Here is a 13,422-nt window from a genome sequence, read left to right on the forward strand (position 1 = left end):
AGAACAGCTTTCTTCTGAAAATCTGCTAACTACGGCTTTCCAAATCACTTGTCACTCTGGAAAATGTAACTCATCTTTTCATTACTGGCTGTTTAGGGGTTTTAGTAGCACCGGATTGCCTCTAAATTCATAGTCAAAGCCTGCTGTGTAACGTAAATGCTCTTCCAGACCCTGTCATTGCTAATGCATTCTCTTTCAGGGCTTTTTATTAGAGCTTGTAGACATTTTCCTCATTAGAAATTCACCTCGCAGCTCACCGCTCATCCCATTCAAGGTTTCTCATCTCCTTTATTCTCTGTTGGCGTGCACCAGGGCAGAAGTATTACCTTGTGATGAATTGCTAAATGATGGAGACACACTCTGCAACCTTCTGCTTCTTTCTCTTGCCAGTGAAAAGCCAGATACTGGCTTTGGGTGGACTCTCTTGTGACACTTGGGTTGGCGATGTCAGCTTGGGCGTCAGGGGAAGGCAGAAGCCTGGGACGTGTGCCTGACTGATGGCCAGAAGTGCTTCTGCACTCGCACTTGTCTCGTTTGGGTCCAAAGCTTGTAGGTGCCAAAGGGAGGATGGGGATGAATTTCCCATCTGATGTTAAGAGCCGTGGTTGTGGGTGTAACCGCTGCCCAAGGGAGTCACCTGAGCACCTCAGAGGGATGTCTTCACAAGGAGGTGGCACCGCGGGGACCCGGACAGGCTGCACTGGGGGTCTGGCCAGGGCGGGCTCTGATAACACAACGCCTGTGTTTGCCAAAGCAGCTCCTCTTTGGGGCACAGCTGTCTCCCTGGTCTCAATACCAGGTGAGTCAACAGCACGAACGTCTTCATGAATTACAGTGATGACTTTGGACCTCCGAAGCTGAATGCATTTTGGACCTGCAGGACACAAGTTGGGAAGCTGGGAGACCTCCATCCCGATGGCTGCTTTCTCTTGAATGTTGTTTCTGGGCGCGAACATGGCCTGACCGACAGTACATCCAGAGCTGTGGACCTCTGCCACTCCCTTCTTGGCGGCACTGGTGGTGCTGGGGGTTTAGTCCGTCCCCTCAAGAGTGCTGGGGTGAATGAACTGAAGATCTGCTTTGCTTTTCTTCCCCAGAAGGTGTTTCTGGATATTGCAAGGAAGCCGCTCCGAACAGCTGGCTTTCCAGGAGCGTGCCCTGCCTCGGGGTTCATAGGTTCCAGCGTAAGACCTGCTGGAGCTGTGTGCTTTCAGAGCACGGGAGCGGTTGCGTGCGGTGACCCGTGAGCAGGATCCTGCTCCCTGCCCTCTCCGCAGGGTGCCTTGCAGCGGAGGGGTGGGGGATCGGTGACGGCCCTGAGCTGCGCCGTGGGATCCTGGCACCAGGAGCGGGCGTACCTCGGCGGACACAACTGCTTCTCTACGCTCTCCGTTGCCTCCTGGCTGGGTTCACCTCGGCGGGTTCTTGCTGTGTTCCTCGGGCCCCGTGATTTGCAGATCTCCAGTCTCGCTGGCAGCGCCGTGTTTGGCTGGGGTGGCCGCGAGGCTCCTCCGCTTCCGACCCTCGCCTGCGTGACCCATCTCGCTGTACGATGGCTTTGCCAGCTGCTCGCTGCCTCCTGCCCGTCGCTCTTTGCAGGGTCGATCCCTGCTTTGTTTGCACCGGCTGTTTGATGAAAGACGTTCCTATGTAATTAAATACCCCTGATTAGTTTTGATCAAATAGCGAACTTCCTTTCATCTCATCTTGCACCGGCTGAAGGTCTCTCTGCGGGCAGGCTCGGCCAGGTGTGCTGCAGTGCATCGGCTCTTTGTGTCCGTGGGCGTCTTATCCCAGGTTTGGCAGCATCCGCACGTGTGTACACACCAGCGCCGACGCGCATGCGTGGACGCACATCCTTTTAAGATCGCAGCCTCCGGAAGAATCGTAGCCAAGTCATTCATGTGGACCTCGGCCAAGTAACTCAAAAGTCAGAGTTACGGGTTCTCTCCTTGACCGGCTCCATTGTGCAAGCCAAAAAACAGGAACAACCTTGCGGCAAGCCAGTTAAGGTGGAAGCGGCGGCTCCCGCGGGGCTCCCTTTGCTTTGCTGGGAGTGGGCCATGTGTTTCGCTCAGTGGTTTGGAGCCTGGCTCTGAGAACCACGCTCAGATGTGGGGCTCACCAGCTTGGTCAGCGGGGCTGCGGGATGAGGATGGGCTACTCAAGGACGAAAAGCTCTTGTAGGGTCACACCCAGAACTGTAGATAATACTTGAATCCTGCTTCCTGCGCTGGCGGTGGGTGACTCATCGCGGTTTGCCTTAGGTTTACCTTGTTTGATCTGTTTCCTCCTGCCTGACGGTGCTTGTGGGGAAGTGCTGGGGGCTGGTGGGGCTGCCCCAGGCTCCCCACCTGGGCCGTGCCCCATTTCAGGCTGGTGCCTGATGCTGGGGCTCTTGCTGCACTCATCCAGTTGCTGCTCGGCCCCTGAAGCTGGGGACCTGCTGCTCCCGAGAGCCTCTGCCACCCCGGACTGCAAGCAAACGGGCCTCTGATGTGTGAAACACCGTCAATCGCCCACAGCCTCCGTGGCAGGCTCCGCTTACCCTTGCCCTGCTGCGACGGTGGGAGGAGATCGTCACTGGTTGAGTTCACCAGCAATAAGGAGAGAAATCCTCAAGGTATTCGCAGAGCAGTCAGGGAGGAGCAGCAGCCGTGGGCTTCTGGTGTGGAGCTGCACCTCCCCAAGAGCTGTTGTTTTCGGGACTGGCTGGCTGGAGGTGACTGTGCCCAAGGTCTGCAGAAGCTGGAAAGGTGGATGTCTCTGGAGAGGGCTGTGGTGGTTGTGTGACCCAGACTGGCTGATCACCCCTCTCTCTGCAGAGGAGGAGGGAAGGTGCAGAAAAAGCTCCTCTGGTGACCAAGGTGCTTGGAGTAGCTGTTGGCATGGAGTAGGTAACTGCATGTGGTGTCCTCACCTTGGAAAAGAGCTGCCTTCAGAGGGAAGCGTTAGACTGGGGTTGCATGGAGGTAGGCGAGTGGGCAGTGCGTGCTGGGGGACGCTACGTGAGGCTGAGAGCCCACCAGAAAGAAGGGCTTTCCCCATGGTTACACCAGGGAGCTGTAGAGCCCATGGCCGTGGAGAGGGCAGGAACGCAGGTGGGCTCCAGCAGTGATAAGATGAATCATTGACGACGAGGATGGGGATGTGCCGTCTGGCAGCCCCTGAAACCCACCTCACCAGAAGCTGGGCGGGCTCCGTGTGGCGCTGGGTCCATCCCAGCCTGCCCCTGCCCTGCCTTAGCAGCGGTGTGGGACACGGCCTGGGACGGGACAGGGGACTCCCAACCAGCGAACGATGTCCCAGCCCAGCAATACTTCAGACTGTCCATGAGAGTCACTGTTGCTTTATCCAAGGAGCCTCCATTCCTCCTGCTTATGAGCTGCCCGGTTTCTTCACCCCGTGGAGGCCAGGTCTCCGTCAGTGACGCCTTTCTTGCGCCCCAGCAAACCGCAGGCAGGGAGCTGCGAGGGTTGGGTCTGCCCAGGAGGACGATGGAGGAGCGTTGGCGCGTTGCGAGAGCGACCGTTCCCACGGGGTGCTGGGCGCCGGCTGTTCCTGCGCGGGACTCCCCGCGGACAGCCCTCACCTTCCCCGCCTGCGCCGCGGCCGTCGCGCCTGGCCCTGCGATTTGCCCGGGGAGCACAGCGTGTGCTTCGGAGACGCACGGCCCGAGTTAACCCCGCTGCAAACGGTTTCTTAGTAACAGCGGGACGTGCAGCGAGATAAACTGTGAAGCCTATTTATATTTACCAAGATTGCATTAACCTTTGGGAGGTTGACCTTATGCAAAAAAAAAAAAAAAAGATAAAGTGGCAAAAACATTGAGGGCATGAGGGGGGTTTTGTTGTTGTTTTTAATCTTTTCGCTCTCCGATTACTTCAGCCTTGGTGGGGGTAAACAGACGCTGGCTTTCAAGGCATCCCGGATTTTTGCAGCTGCGGAGCGATGAAGCCTTTGCCTGTATTAGCGCTGCCAAGGTCAGCCGTGATGCAAAACTCAAGGCGACCCGTCAGCCGCGTGCGAGCGGCGGATTGTCGTCATTTACTCTCCTGTCCCCGGCCGGCTCGTGCGGCAGAGCCAGCGGCAGCCCGTCGAAGCCCCGCTTGGCTCCCGGCCGTCACCCGGGCTGGCGCGGGGAGGGCAGGGGTTGCGGTGGCTGCGCTGGCCCCGAGGGACGATCCCTGACCGCTTGCGGGGGGTCATCGCACACGTGGTCGTCGTTAGCGTCGCCCCGGCGCTTTCCCCGTGTTGGAGTTTCCATTGGGATTGCAGTAAGCAAACAAACAGTGGGAAAGGGTCTGTTGGGCACAGTCTGCTGTCAGAGCTGGTTTGTGCCGGGCTGAAGCCGTGGCAGGAGATCCCTCCGGCGGGCTCTGCAGGAGGAACGGCTGCCGCACGGCGCTGCAGCCGGTGGCGAGAGCTGGAGGGATGCGGGAGCAGGCAGAGAGCCCACGGGTGGGCAGGGGAGCGCCCGGTGTGCCGGGCTGGCGAGGGGGTGCTGGGTGCTGCTGGGCGACCTCGGCTGCGGGTCAGGACAGATGCTCTATAGCGCTGGGCACAGCACAGCCCCGCTCCCCGCCCTGGCCCGAGCAGGCAGACAGCACTGCCACTCTGTGCCTCAGTTTCCCTCATTTTTAAAGGCAAGCAAATGCTGTTTGCACTGACTCAGCCAGTCGCCTGCAGCCCTCGTGGAGGCTCCTCGGCAGAGCCGCCACGCAGGCAGAAGCAAAGGACAGCGGCGTTGTGTGATCCAGCAGGTAGAAGCCTTTGGCAGCAATGTTCGTTAATCTGTCTAACGAGGTGGCCTCTGGTCTTTGCAGTGCAGCCCGAAGCAACAGCGGGTCTTTTGTAAAGTGCCATCAAAAAAGAGCAAAGGCAGAAATTGCCCCGTGCATGGGTTTATGAGTTTTTTCCCCCCTGATGATCAATGTCACTTTGATTTCTGAAACAGAAGCGAAGGACGTGGCTTGATGTTCAAGCCCTCGCTCAGAAAACCGTTGTGGACCCCAGCGTCTGCTCTGCAGGAGCCTTCAGCCCCGACGCTTGGCTGTGCCTGCAACCAATGCTGGCGCTGCCTGGGACTGGGAGCACACAGGGAGCTGGGGCTGTGTGACTGGAGCTGGGGCCTCTGGAGTCTGTCCCCAGCAGGTAACTGGTATTTTCCGTTCGTAGGAGGAGTTACCAGTGCCGCTTGCCAGCGCTGCTGTGGAAATCGAGGTCTGGTTTTGCGTCCGAGTGCTTGGGGCAGAGCCGAAGGGAATGGAGAGGCAGAGCGGCTTGGGCAGCGGTGGGGGACTCCGCGTCTATCCCACACCGCCGGTAGCTGATAAAGAGGGGAAACCAGAATTTACAAAATCCAAATGTTAGCATTAGGACTGGGAATCAAGCCTGATGTGTTTCCTCCTCGGTAAACTGAAGAGAGGCCACAAAGCGGAGCGTGGCTGTGGGGTGCTGGAGGAGAAGTGATCCCTGGCCCGAATCCTGCTGCCTTTCCTCCAGCAGCCGCGCTTGGTCTTGGAGGCAGCGGTGGTTGAACACCCAGCACCCAAGGAACTGCTGTCCTAAATAAACCCCTGATTGCTGGGTGCCGGTGTTATGGCGGTGCCCCCCACGTCCCTGCGTGCGGGTTGATGAAGTGGAGGTGCAACCTTGGCTTGGAGGTACCTGGGGTCCTCAGGCAGTGCTTGCTGCGGGACCACCATCATTCCCCGTGTGCGCCTGTGCACGGTTTTAGTGACGTAACAAGAATGGAGTTGGAGAAGTGAAAAATCTGGACGCTTTCTGGGATGCTCTCCATCCCCAGGTTAAGCCAGGACTGGCCCCAGTCCTCTCTCGGAGGGAGCTGGATCCTCTGCCCCTTCCCGAACGGTGTCTGTTGTCGCTGCTGAGCTCTGGGGGTTTGTGGGGAGAGGAGGGGGGGCTTCCCTCCCCGCTAGGCGGGCGACGAGGCAGGAGGGGAGCGAGGAGGCAGCGAGGGTGTCTCTTCATTCTCCTGAATCCCGCAGAACGCGCCTGTGTGGGGCTGTTCAGCCCCTGGTCAGGAATCACGCACTGCCGCTCTGCCTGTCATCGGGATGCGAGGCTGAAGGGAGTTCCTTTGCCCCCGGTCTCTGCCTTTGACCTGGAGGTTTGGTGGAGGTGGATATTGGTAACAGGACCAACTGCAGGAGCTCAGCGCTCGGCTCCGTGCGGGCGCTGGGAGCTGGTGCGGCCTTGCCAGCTCCTGACTGCTTTGGTGCTGCTGCTCTTGGAGCAGTTATTGCGTGCTGTCTGTAGAAAGCAGAACGAAGAAGAGCCCAGGGCGGTTTCTGGGCAGACACCGGTTGGTTGTGGGCGCAGTGGCTGGTTTCTTCCTGGAGGACCCAATTCTGCAAGTGGCTGAACTTTTCCTGGCTGGTTTGTGTGCAGCTTTGTTAGGCACGGCTCCAAGAAAGCCAGAGGTTGGGAGGTCCGTGCTGCAAGCCCTGCTGCGATCCTGCCACCTTATCAGCGCCTGCCTCGGAGCCCGGTGATGGAGAACTCCTCGGGAGCGTCTGTGCGCACGCTGACTGCTCCCTCGCCGCTGGCCCTGGGGACCAGGCAGCTCAGGGTGCTGCCAGAGCCACCTCCTGCCACGCAGAGCCTGGCCTGAGCCCCCTGACGCTTGGGACCCCCTTGGCTTTTTGCAGATCAAAATGTAATTATAATCAAGAAGCAGCCTGACCCGTTGGTGAAGGCAGAGCTGAAGGTCTGGCCGCGTCCGGGGCTGAGCACACGGCAAAGGTTTGCAGAACTGGGAGTTTATGACTTCACTTCTCAGCCATAGTCCTGCTTTTACCAACCGATGCAGGTGGAGTTCCTCGTTTCAAGGGTTTGTTGGTCTTGAAATCTGGCGCGGGGTCCCCGGATAACCGCGCTTGCGGCTCTGAAGTTGGTGCAATTCCAAGTTAAGGTGGAAACTGCGCTGTGAACTCCTCCGGGAGCGGGGAGAGCCAGGCTTTGGATTTTAGCCGCCTCGTTAATCAGATCTCATCTTCTTTTTCTTTTTTTTTTTCCTTTACAGAAACCAGGCAATGCGGAAAAAGTTAATTTTGTACTTTAAGAGGAGAAACCATGCTCGCAAACAGTGGGTAAGTGATTCCCCTATTATTTTATACCTATAAAGCAGCGTAAGTTATTCTATGAGAAAGAAAAGGACCTTTTCCAGCAGAGAGGGTCTGGTGCTCAGTGCTTTGCCTGCTGCATCACTGCAGCATCTCTGGTGCTTAAAATAACTTGGGTGTAAAGGAGAGGGCCCCGATCCTGCTGCAGACAGCACCTCCCTTCCCAGATACCCCCCGCAGAGCAAGCACATGGGGGTGGCTTAGTCACAGCGGAGCCCTGCGGTGATCTCAGAGAGCCTGCTGCAGCGTAAATGTCTGTTCTGTGAGTAATTGAACCCTAAGAGAGGTGTGAAACAAGCTGACTCAGCTTCCGATCAATGGTCTGAAGGCTGATCTGACTCTTTCCAGCTGACCACAGGGCGATGTTCTAGGAATTTGTGGTTTAAAACAAAAATCAAGCTCTGCGCCAGTTCGTTTCGAGGCAGCTTTGCCTGCGAGACAGTTCCAGTGTCCTTCAAGGAGATGGTTCTTGGTTAGGTCAGGGGGAAGGTGGCCTTTGGTGTGAGACTTCAAAGACGTTTGTTGCAAGTCCATAATAAATAGAGGAGACGGTGAAGTGGGGTGTACAGAATTCATACGTTTTCGGCGCTGACAGTGGCCTGCGGTAGTTGCCAGCGGGAGCGGAGTGGTGAAACCAGCACAAAAGGGAACATGCCAGAAGCAACCAGCAGCCCCCACTGGGAAGCTGGGTCTTGGGGCATCTTGCGGTGAAGGGGGATTCGGCTCACGATGCGGGGCTTTGTGTTTTATGTGGAAAATATAAATGCTGGTTCCTGCCTCGGTGTCTCTGGTCTGGGGCAGGCTCGGGTGCCGGCGTCAGCGGCGTAAGGTGCCAATGGTGCGGGTTTTCTGAGTGTCTTTGGTGGTGGTTTTGGACAGAAGCGCTCCGGCTGGGAGGAATTGTTGGAAAAATTCAAAATAAACAGCCCTGGGAAGTGGTTGGAAGGTTCTGCCTTCAAAAGCAGCTTCCAGTAAGGCTGTTTACACAGACATCTCTGAGCCAGCGAGCAAATTATTTTCTTATTTTTCTCCCATTTTCTAGCAATCTTCCAGAAGCCACAGATCTTGCACTCCAAAGGGGTGCTTGTGTCTCCTGTCTGTGTCCAAAGACATATTTCTTAAGTCTTTTCCACGATAAAATCTTCTTCCAGGTCTCTAGGAAGGAGCTGCAGGGCTTACGCCTTCAGCACGACGCGGCGTGGCGGTCGGACGCTGCTCAGGGCACTGCAGCCCAGGGCTTCGGCAGCGGTGGGAAGCGGATCAGTATTCCCTGCTTCAGAGCAGGGATTGCAAAGCTTCGTGTGGTTTTGTTGGAACCAGAAGGGAACGGCCCAGGAGCTGCTTTCTGGTGGAAGCGGCTGGTTACCCGTGCGACATGGAGCGAGTCGCTCTGCTGCGGACATCGAGGAGCCGGGGGAAAAGGTTGAACCGGGCTGCGAGAGCGCGGTTCCTAAAACACGGCTTGCGGTAAAGTCGCCCGTCATGCAAAATAGGTGAATTTCTGCCAGCCGGTTTATTCGGTGTCCTTGAAAGGGGATTTTTCAGTTTAGGGAAGCATTTTGCCTATTCTACAAAATAGGCAACATACGGTTGCTGAATTTGCAAAGTGAGTGCATTTGCTGATTCTGTTTGCAGAATGGGTACACTTAGCTATTTTTCTGCCTGTTTTGTAGCAGACCCTATTTTTAGCAAAGCCCATCTATGTGCCAGCGTTTCTTTCTGGCTTTTTTGCTTTCTGGGGTTTTGTGGTTGCCCGGGGCTGGCTGGAGCAGGGTCTGAGCTCGGTCCCTGCGGGGTCCAGCCCTGAGAGCCTGCCCAGAGGATCTGCAGGGCTTCCTCCTTCCACCGAGGTCGGCACGACAAAAGACATTTAATTGCCGTCAGAGAGGTGATGCTGCAGAGAGAGAAGGGTAAAGGGAGCTGTTCGGGCTCTATGAGTTTTATATCCATCAAGCCAGGGAAAGAAAACTGTGGGGCTTGCATAGGAATTGGACTGGTTCCTCCTGTCACCTTCGTTCTTCCCTGCAGAAGAGCTGCTCCGTTCCTCGGAGCTGCGGGAGCGTGGGCTGCGGGAGGGCTGGGGCTTGGCACAGCCTACACACTGCCTTCAGCTGCTACGGCGGCGTTACTATTCCTCCGTTTTTAGATGCACGTGGCAGGTCCAATTTGGCTCACCATCACGTCCTGGTGTGATGGAGAGGCCGAGGGGCTGGTGAGCCCGGCCAGGAAGGGGAGCAGTGGAAGCACGGATGCTAAAAGCCAGCGCAGACACGTGCTCGGGAACGGACGCGCTGGCTGGAGGCTGCTCGGAGGATGCTTCCAGAAGGAACAGACGCTTCTGCTCCTGAGGTGCCTCCTCAGGAGCTTCTGGTGATTGAGCTGTGGAGGTCTGGGTAACGCGCAGTGCTGTGAGGTGCCCGTGATCTCGGCTGCTGGAGGATGGCGGGAGGTTTCGGGGAGGCTGTATCCCAGCTGGACCAGAACGCGCTAGGCGGGGATGCTGTGCTGGGGTTTGGAGCTTGCGGGGCAGGAGGGATCTCTCTGCTCCGTGGTGGGAAGGGGCTTGAAGGATGCAGGTGGGAGTCGGGAGCGCTCAGCCGGTCCGTCACAAAGCTGTGCTCCGGAGGGCTGGGTTGTGTGAGCAGGGAGCGTTGGCACTGCTCGTCCCGCTGCCAGGGGACGTCAGCAGGGTGACCTTGGCGTTGCGTTTTCCATCTGCAAATGCCAGCTCCTTGAAAGAGGAATTTTGGATAAAGCTTTCATCCGGTTGTCCCAAAGAGTTGGGGAAAAGGAAGAAAAAGAGCTGCCCCGCCAGTCATGAAGCAGCCGGGCAGCCATGCCGGGGTGGCAGTGATGCGAGACCCAGCGCCGGCTCGTTCCCACGGGGAATTAAAAAACCTTTCAAAGCCTCGAAGCTTCTCAGCAGGCCGAGCCCTGGTGCTGGGCTGGCATACGGCGCGGGCACCGGCTGCCTCCCGGCGCTGGGGCTGGAGAAACTTCACGGCGTGTTTTTAGCCTCTTCCAAACGTGATGCTGTGAAGCAGGAGGGCGAAGCAGATGTGTCAGCAGGGTGGGAGCTCTCGTTTTCAGGGGGGGGCTCGTAGCATCGCTTTCAGGGGGGTTAAAACGCGGCAGCTGTGATTTCTCCAAGCTGCCACAGTTTGTTGGCGTTACCTATAGCGCCAGGTTCCCCTTGGTGGCTTTTAGGCCATTTTTATTTTTGTTCTCGTTCCTCGCTTTCATTTCACAGCCGTTTCCCCTAGCTCCTGCTGGAACCCAAGCATCTCCTGTGTATCCGTGCGGGGCAGGAAAGCCTCTGGCTCCGAGTGTGTAAATGGGAATTAATTTATTTGCGGGGGGGGGGTTAGTCTGCATCAGCTGTGGGGTTTGGGGTGCTTTGTCCGCCCCACGTTGTTATCAAGGTGCCTCCGAGAAGCCGTGGGGATCATGGGATGTGTTGCTGCGCGTGGGTCGTTGCCAGCTCCGGGGCGGCTGGACCAGACCCACGTGGCAGGGTCGGCGCGACGCCGGCCGTGGGTTGCTGCGGGTGCCTGGCACCAGCGACGGGCCACGGAGCTGCCGGTGCTTGGGCTCCACGGCACGACCGACCCGCTTGGCTCGGGGTAACCCAGCTGCCTCCGGACCCGGGATCAGGCGTTTCCGTCCATTTGGGTTTTTTTTTTATCTCTCCCTATTTTTTTGGGTGGCTGAGAGTGCGCGAGACAAGCGCAGAGCCATCTGGGAAGTCCAACGCTCCGGTCGTGGGGCGGCGATGGCAAGAGATGAGTTTGTTTCTTTGAAATCTGGATTCCCCCCATCTCTGCTGCGGGGCCAAGCGCGGGGCCGAGCTGCCCAGTCTGGAGAGCGGCGTGGGGGGCGGGAGGCAGCCTGGGGTTTGCCATGCAGTATTTTGCAGCGCGACATCTGCTTTCGCTTCCTGATCTGGGGCCTCGAAGGCATTTGCCTCACTCAAAATGAAACCTTAAAACCCCCTCCGGTCGCCCAGCTGCTTTCACGTGAGGCTGGGCGCCATCGCTCCTGTCACCGCTGCAGCCATCGGGGACCATGGCCGGACATCATCTCGGCATGGACCTCGCCTGTCCATGGGCGTTCTCCTCCAGCAAGTGCCCACAGGAAGGAGGAGTGATCTGGGGGGGCTGGGGGGAGGCTCATTTGTGTTGAAAATTATATTTTAATGTTACAGTTATTGGGCTGGTCCCATAGATACCAGGGAGGAGCACGGTGCTGGACCTGTGTGGGCAGCTGGGTGGGTGTCCCATGAGGACGTCACCCGAGGGAACATGGCGTTGAAACCCCTTGCAGTGCCGCATTTCGGCAGAGCCTGCGTTTGCCGTTGGTGGGGATGCGCTTGTCCCGCTCCTGGGCCAAAAAGGAGGAGCAGCAGCTGGAAAAATACTGCAGCTTTCCAGGATGGTTGGAGGAGCTGAGGGCATCACGTCATGGCCAGGCCACCACGCTGTGGCCAGCCGTGTCGGAGCAGGGGCTTTGGTTGCTGAATCAAGCACCCAAGGTGCTGGAGGATGCTCAGGCAGAAGATGTGGTGGATGAGCAAAGCCAGCGCTGGGCGAGAGTCCTGGTTTCACCAGAGATGATGGGTCTGGAAGGGAAAAGCCTGAGGGTGTCTGATGGCCTGTCTGGAGAATTTACCCTTGGGCTGGTCCCAGACCCTAGAGCGTGTCCGTGTCCCAATAAATCATATTTCTTTAAGCGATGTGACTCACGCTCAGCCTGAACAGCCATCGAGGGACGGGTCTGGAGGAGCTGCCCTTCCCAGGCACGTCTCCTGAGCTCCCTCTCTCCCTCTGCCCTTTCAGGAACAGAAGTTTTGCCAGCGTTACGACCAGCTGATGGAAGCCTGGGAAAAAAAAGTAGAGCGCATCGAAAATAACCCCCGGCGCCGTGCCAAAGAGAGCAAAGTGCGGGAATACTATGAGAAGCAATTCCCGGAGATCAGAAAGCAGCGGGAACTGCAAGAGCGCATGCAGAGGTTAGAGGAGAAGCGGTAGGAAGGGGCTGAGCTGGTATCAGACAGCCTTACTCTTTTCTTTGGGGACGGGTGTGGGGTTTGTTGATGGGAGGAGCAGGCTGGGATGGCTCTCGGTCCCTTTTCTCCCCTTCTGGTCCAAGGCAAAATCATAGAATCACAGAATGGTTTGGGTTGGAAGGGACCTTAAAGATCATCTGGTTCCCACCCCCCTGCCATGAGCAGGGACATCTTCCACCAGCCCAGGGTGCTCAGAGCTCCATCCAACCTGGCCTTGAGCACTGCCAGGGAGGGGGCAGCCACAGCTTCTCTGGGCAGCCTGGGCCAGTGTTTCACCACCCTCATGGGGAAGAATTTCTTCCTAATATCAAATCTAAATGTGCCCTCTTTTAGTTTAGAGCCGTTCCCCCTTGTCCTGTCACTGCACACCCTTGTGAAAAGCCCCTCTCCATCCTTCCTGTCAGCCCCTCCAGGCACTGGCAGGTGCAGTAAGGTCACCCCAGAGCCTTCTCTTCTCCAGGCTGAACAGCCCCAGCTCCCTCAGCCTGTCCTTGGAGGAGAGGTGCTCCAGCCCTCGGATCATCTTCGTGGCCTCCTCTGGACCCACTCCAACACATCCATGTCCTTCTCATGTTGGGGGCCCCAGAGCTGGACGTAGGACTCCAGGTGGGGTCTCACGAGAGCGGAGAAGCCAGCAGAGAAGCAGCTTTGCTGCTTTTTTTCCCCCAGGGTGGCTCAGCACAGAGCCGAGAGAGAAGGAAAAATGTCAGGACCGTGGTTGCCCATCTCCCCTCTGCTGCCGATCTCCCGCTGGCCACGTCGGAGCGAGGGGCAGCTCCCTTGCGCTGGCCACCTGGCCGGGACGGCCCTGACCATGGCCCTGCTGGTGGGCCCAGGTGAGGATGTGCAAGGCTTGCAGGTGGATTTGGTCACGTCGATGATGTCAGACATGCACATGCTTTGATCAGCGCATGGGTAGGGAGAAGAAAGGCCTGCAGAGGTTAGAGGAATGGCCACGGACAATGCGAAAGGAGCAAAATGTCTGACTGACAGTGGTGTCCCCTGCTGTCCCATTCCCTGGCCATTTTCCCCTCCTCATTAGAAGCGCAGTTGAGGTCGTGTTGTTCCCTGCCAGGAGGCGGCACGATTTCAGTCTCCACCCTGCTTGCTGAAAACTCCCTGTCCTTCCCATTTCGGCCCTGGGAGCTTGCCCCGGGACACCTGACAGGCGCAGAACCCAAACCCTTGTGCCAGGATCCCATCCTTGTG

The 13,422-nt window shown here is 57.6% G+C and overlaps 1 protein-coding gene across 9 annotated transcripts in view; it reads left to right on the forward strand.

Annotated features, from left to right (window-relative positions):
• NCOR2 (nuclear receptor corepressor 2) overlaps positions 1–13,422 on the forward strand; it is a 264,349-nt gene that overhangs the window by 159,084 nt on the left and 91,843 nt on the right. For 5 of the 9 annotated variants that reach the window (XM_075434969.1, XM_075434975.1, XM_075434976.1 and 2 more), the window contains exons 9-10: positions 7,049–7,115; positions 11,984–12,171. In XM_075434969.1, coding sequence (XP_075291084.1) covers positions 7,049–7,115; positions 11,984–12,171 — 255 coding nt within the window. The remainder of the gene's footprint in view (positions 1–7,048; positions 7,116–11,983; positions 12,172–13,422) is intronic. The other 4 variants (XM_075434973.1, XM_075434978.1, XM_075434974.1 and 1 more) reach the window with 1 other exon arrangement.

The sequence above is a fragment of the Opisthocomus hoazin genome, chromosome 13, assembly GCF_030867145.1.
Source record: "Opisthocomus hoazin isolate bOpiHoa1 chromosome 13, bOpiHoa1.hap1, whole genome shotgun sequence".
NCBI lineage: Eukaryota > Metazoa > Chordata > Aves > Opisthocomiformes > Opisthocomidae > Opisthocomus > Opisthocomus hoazin.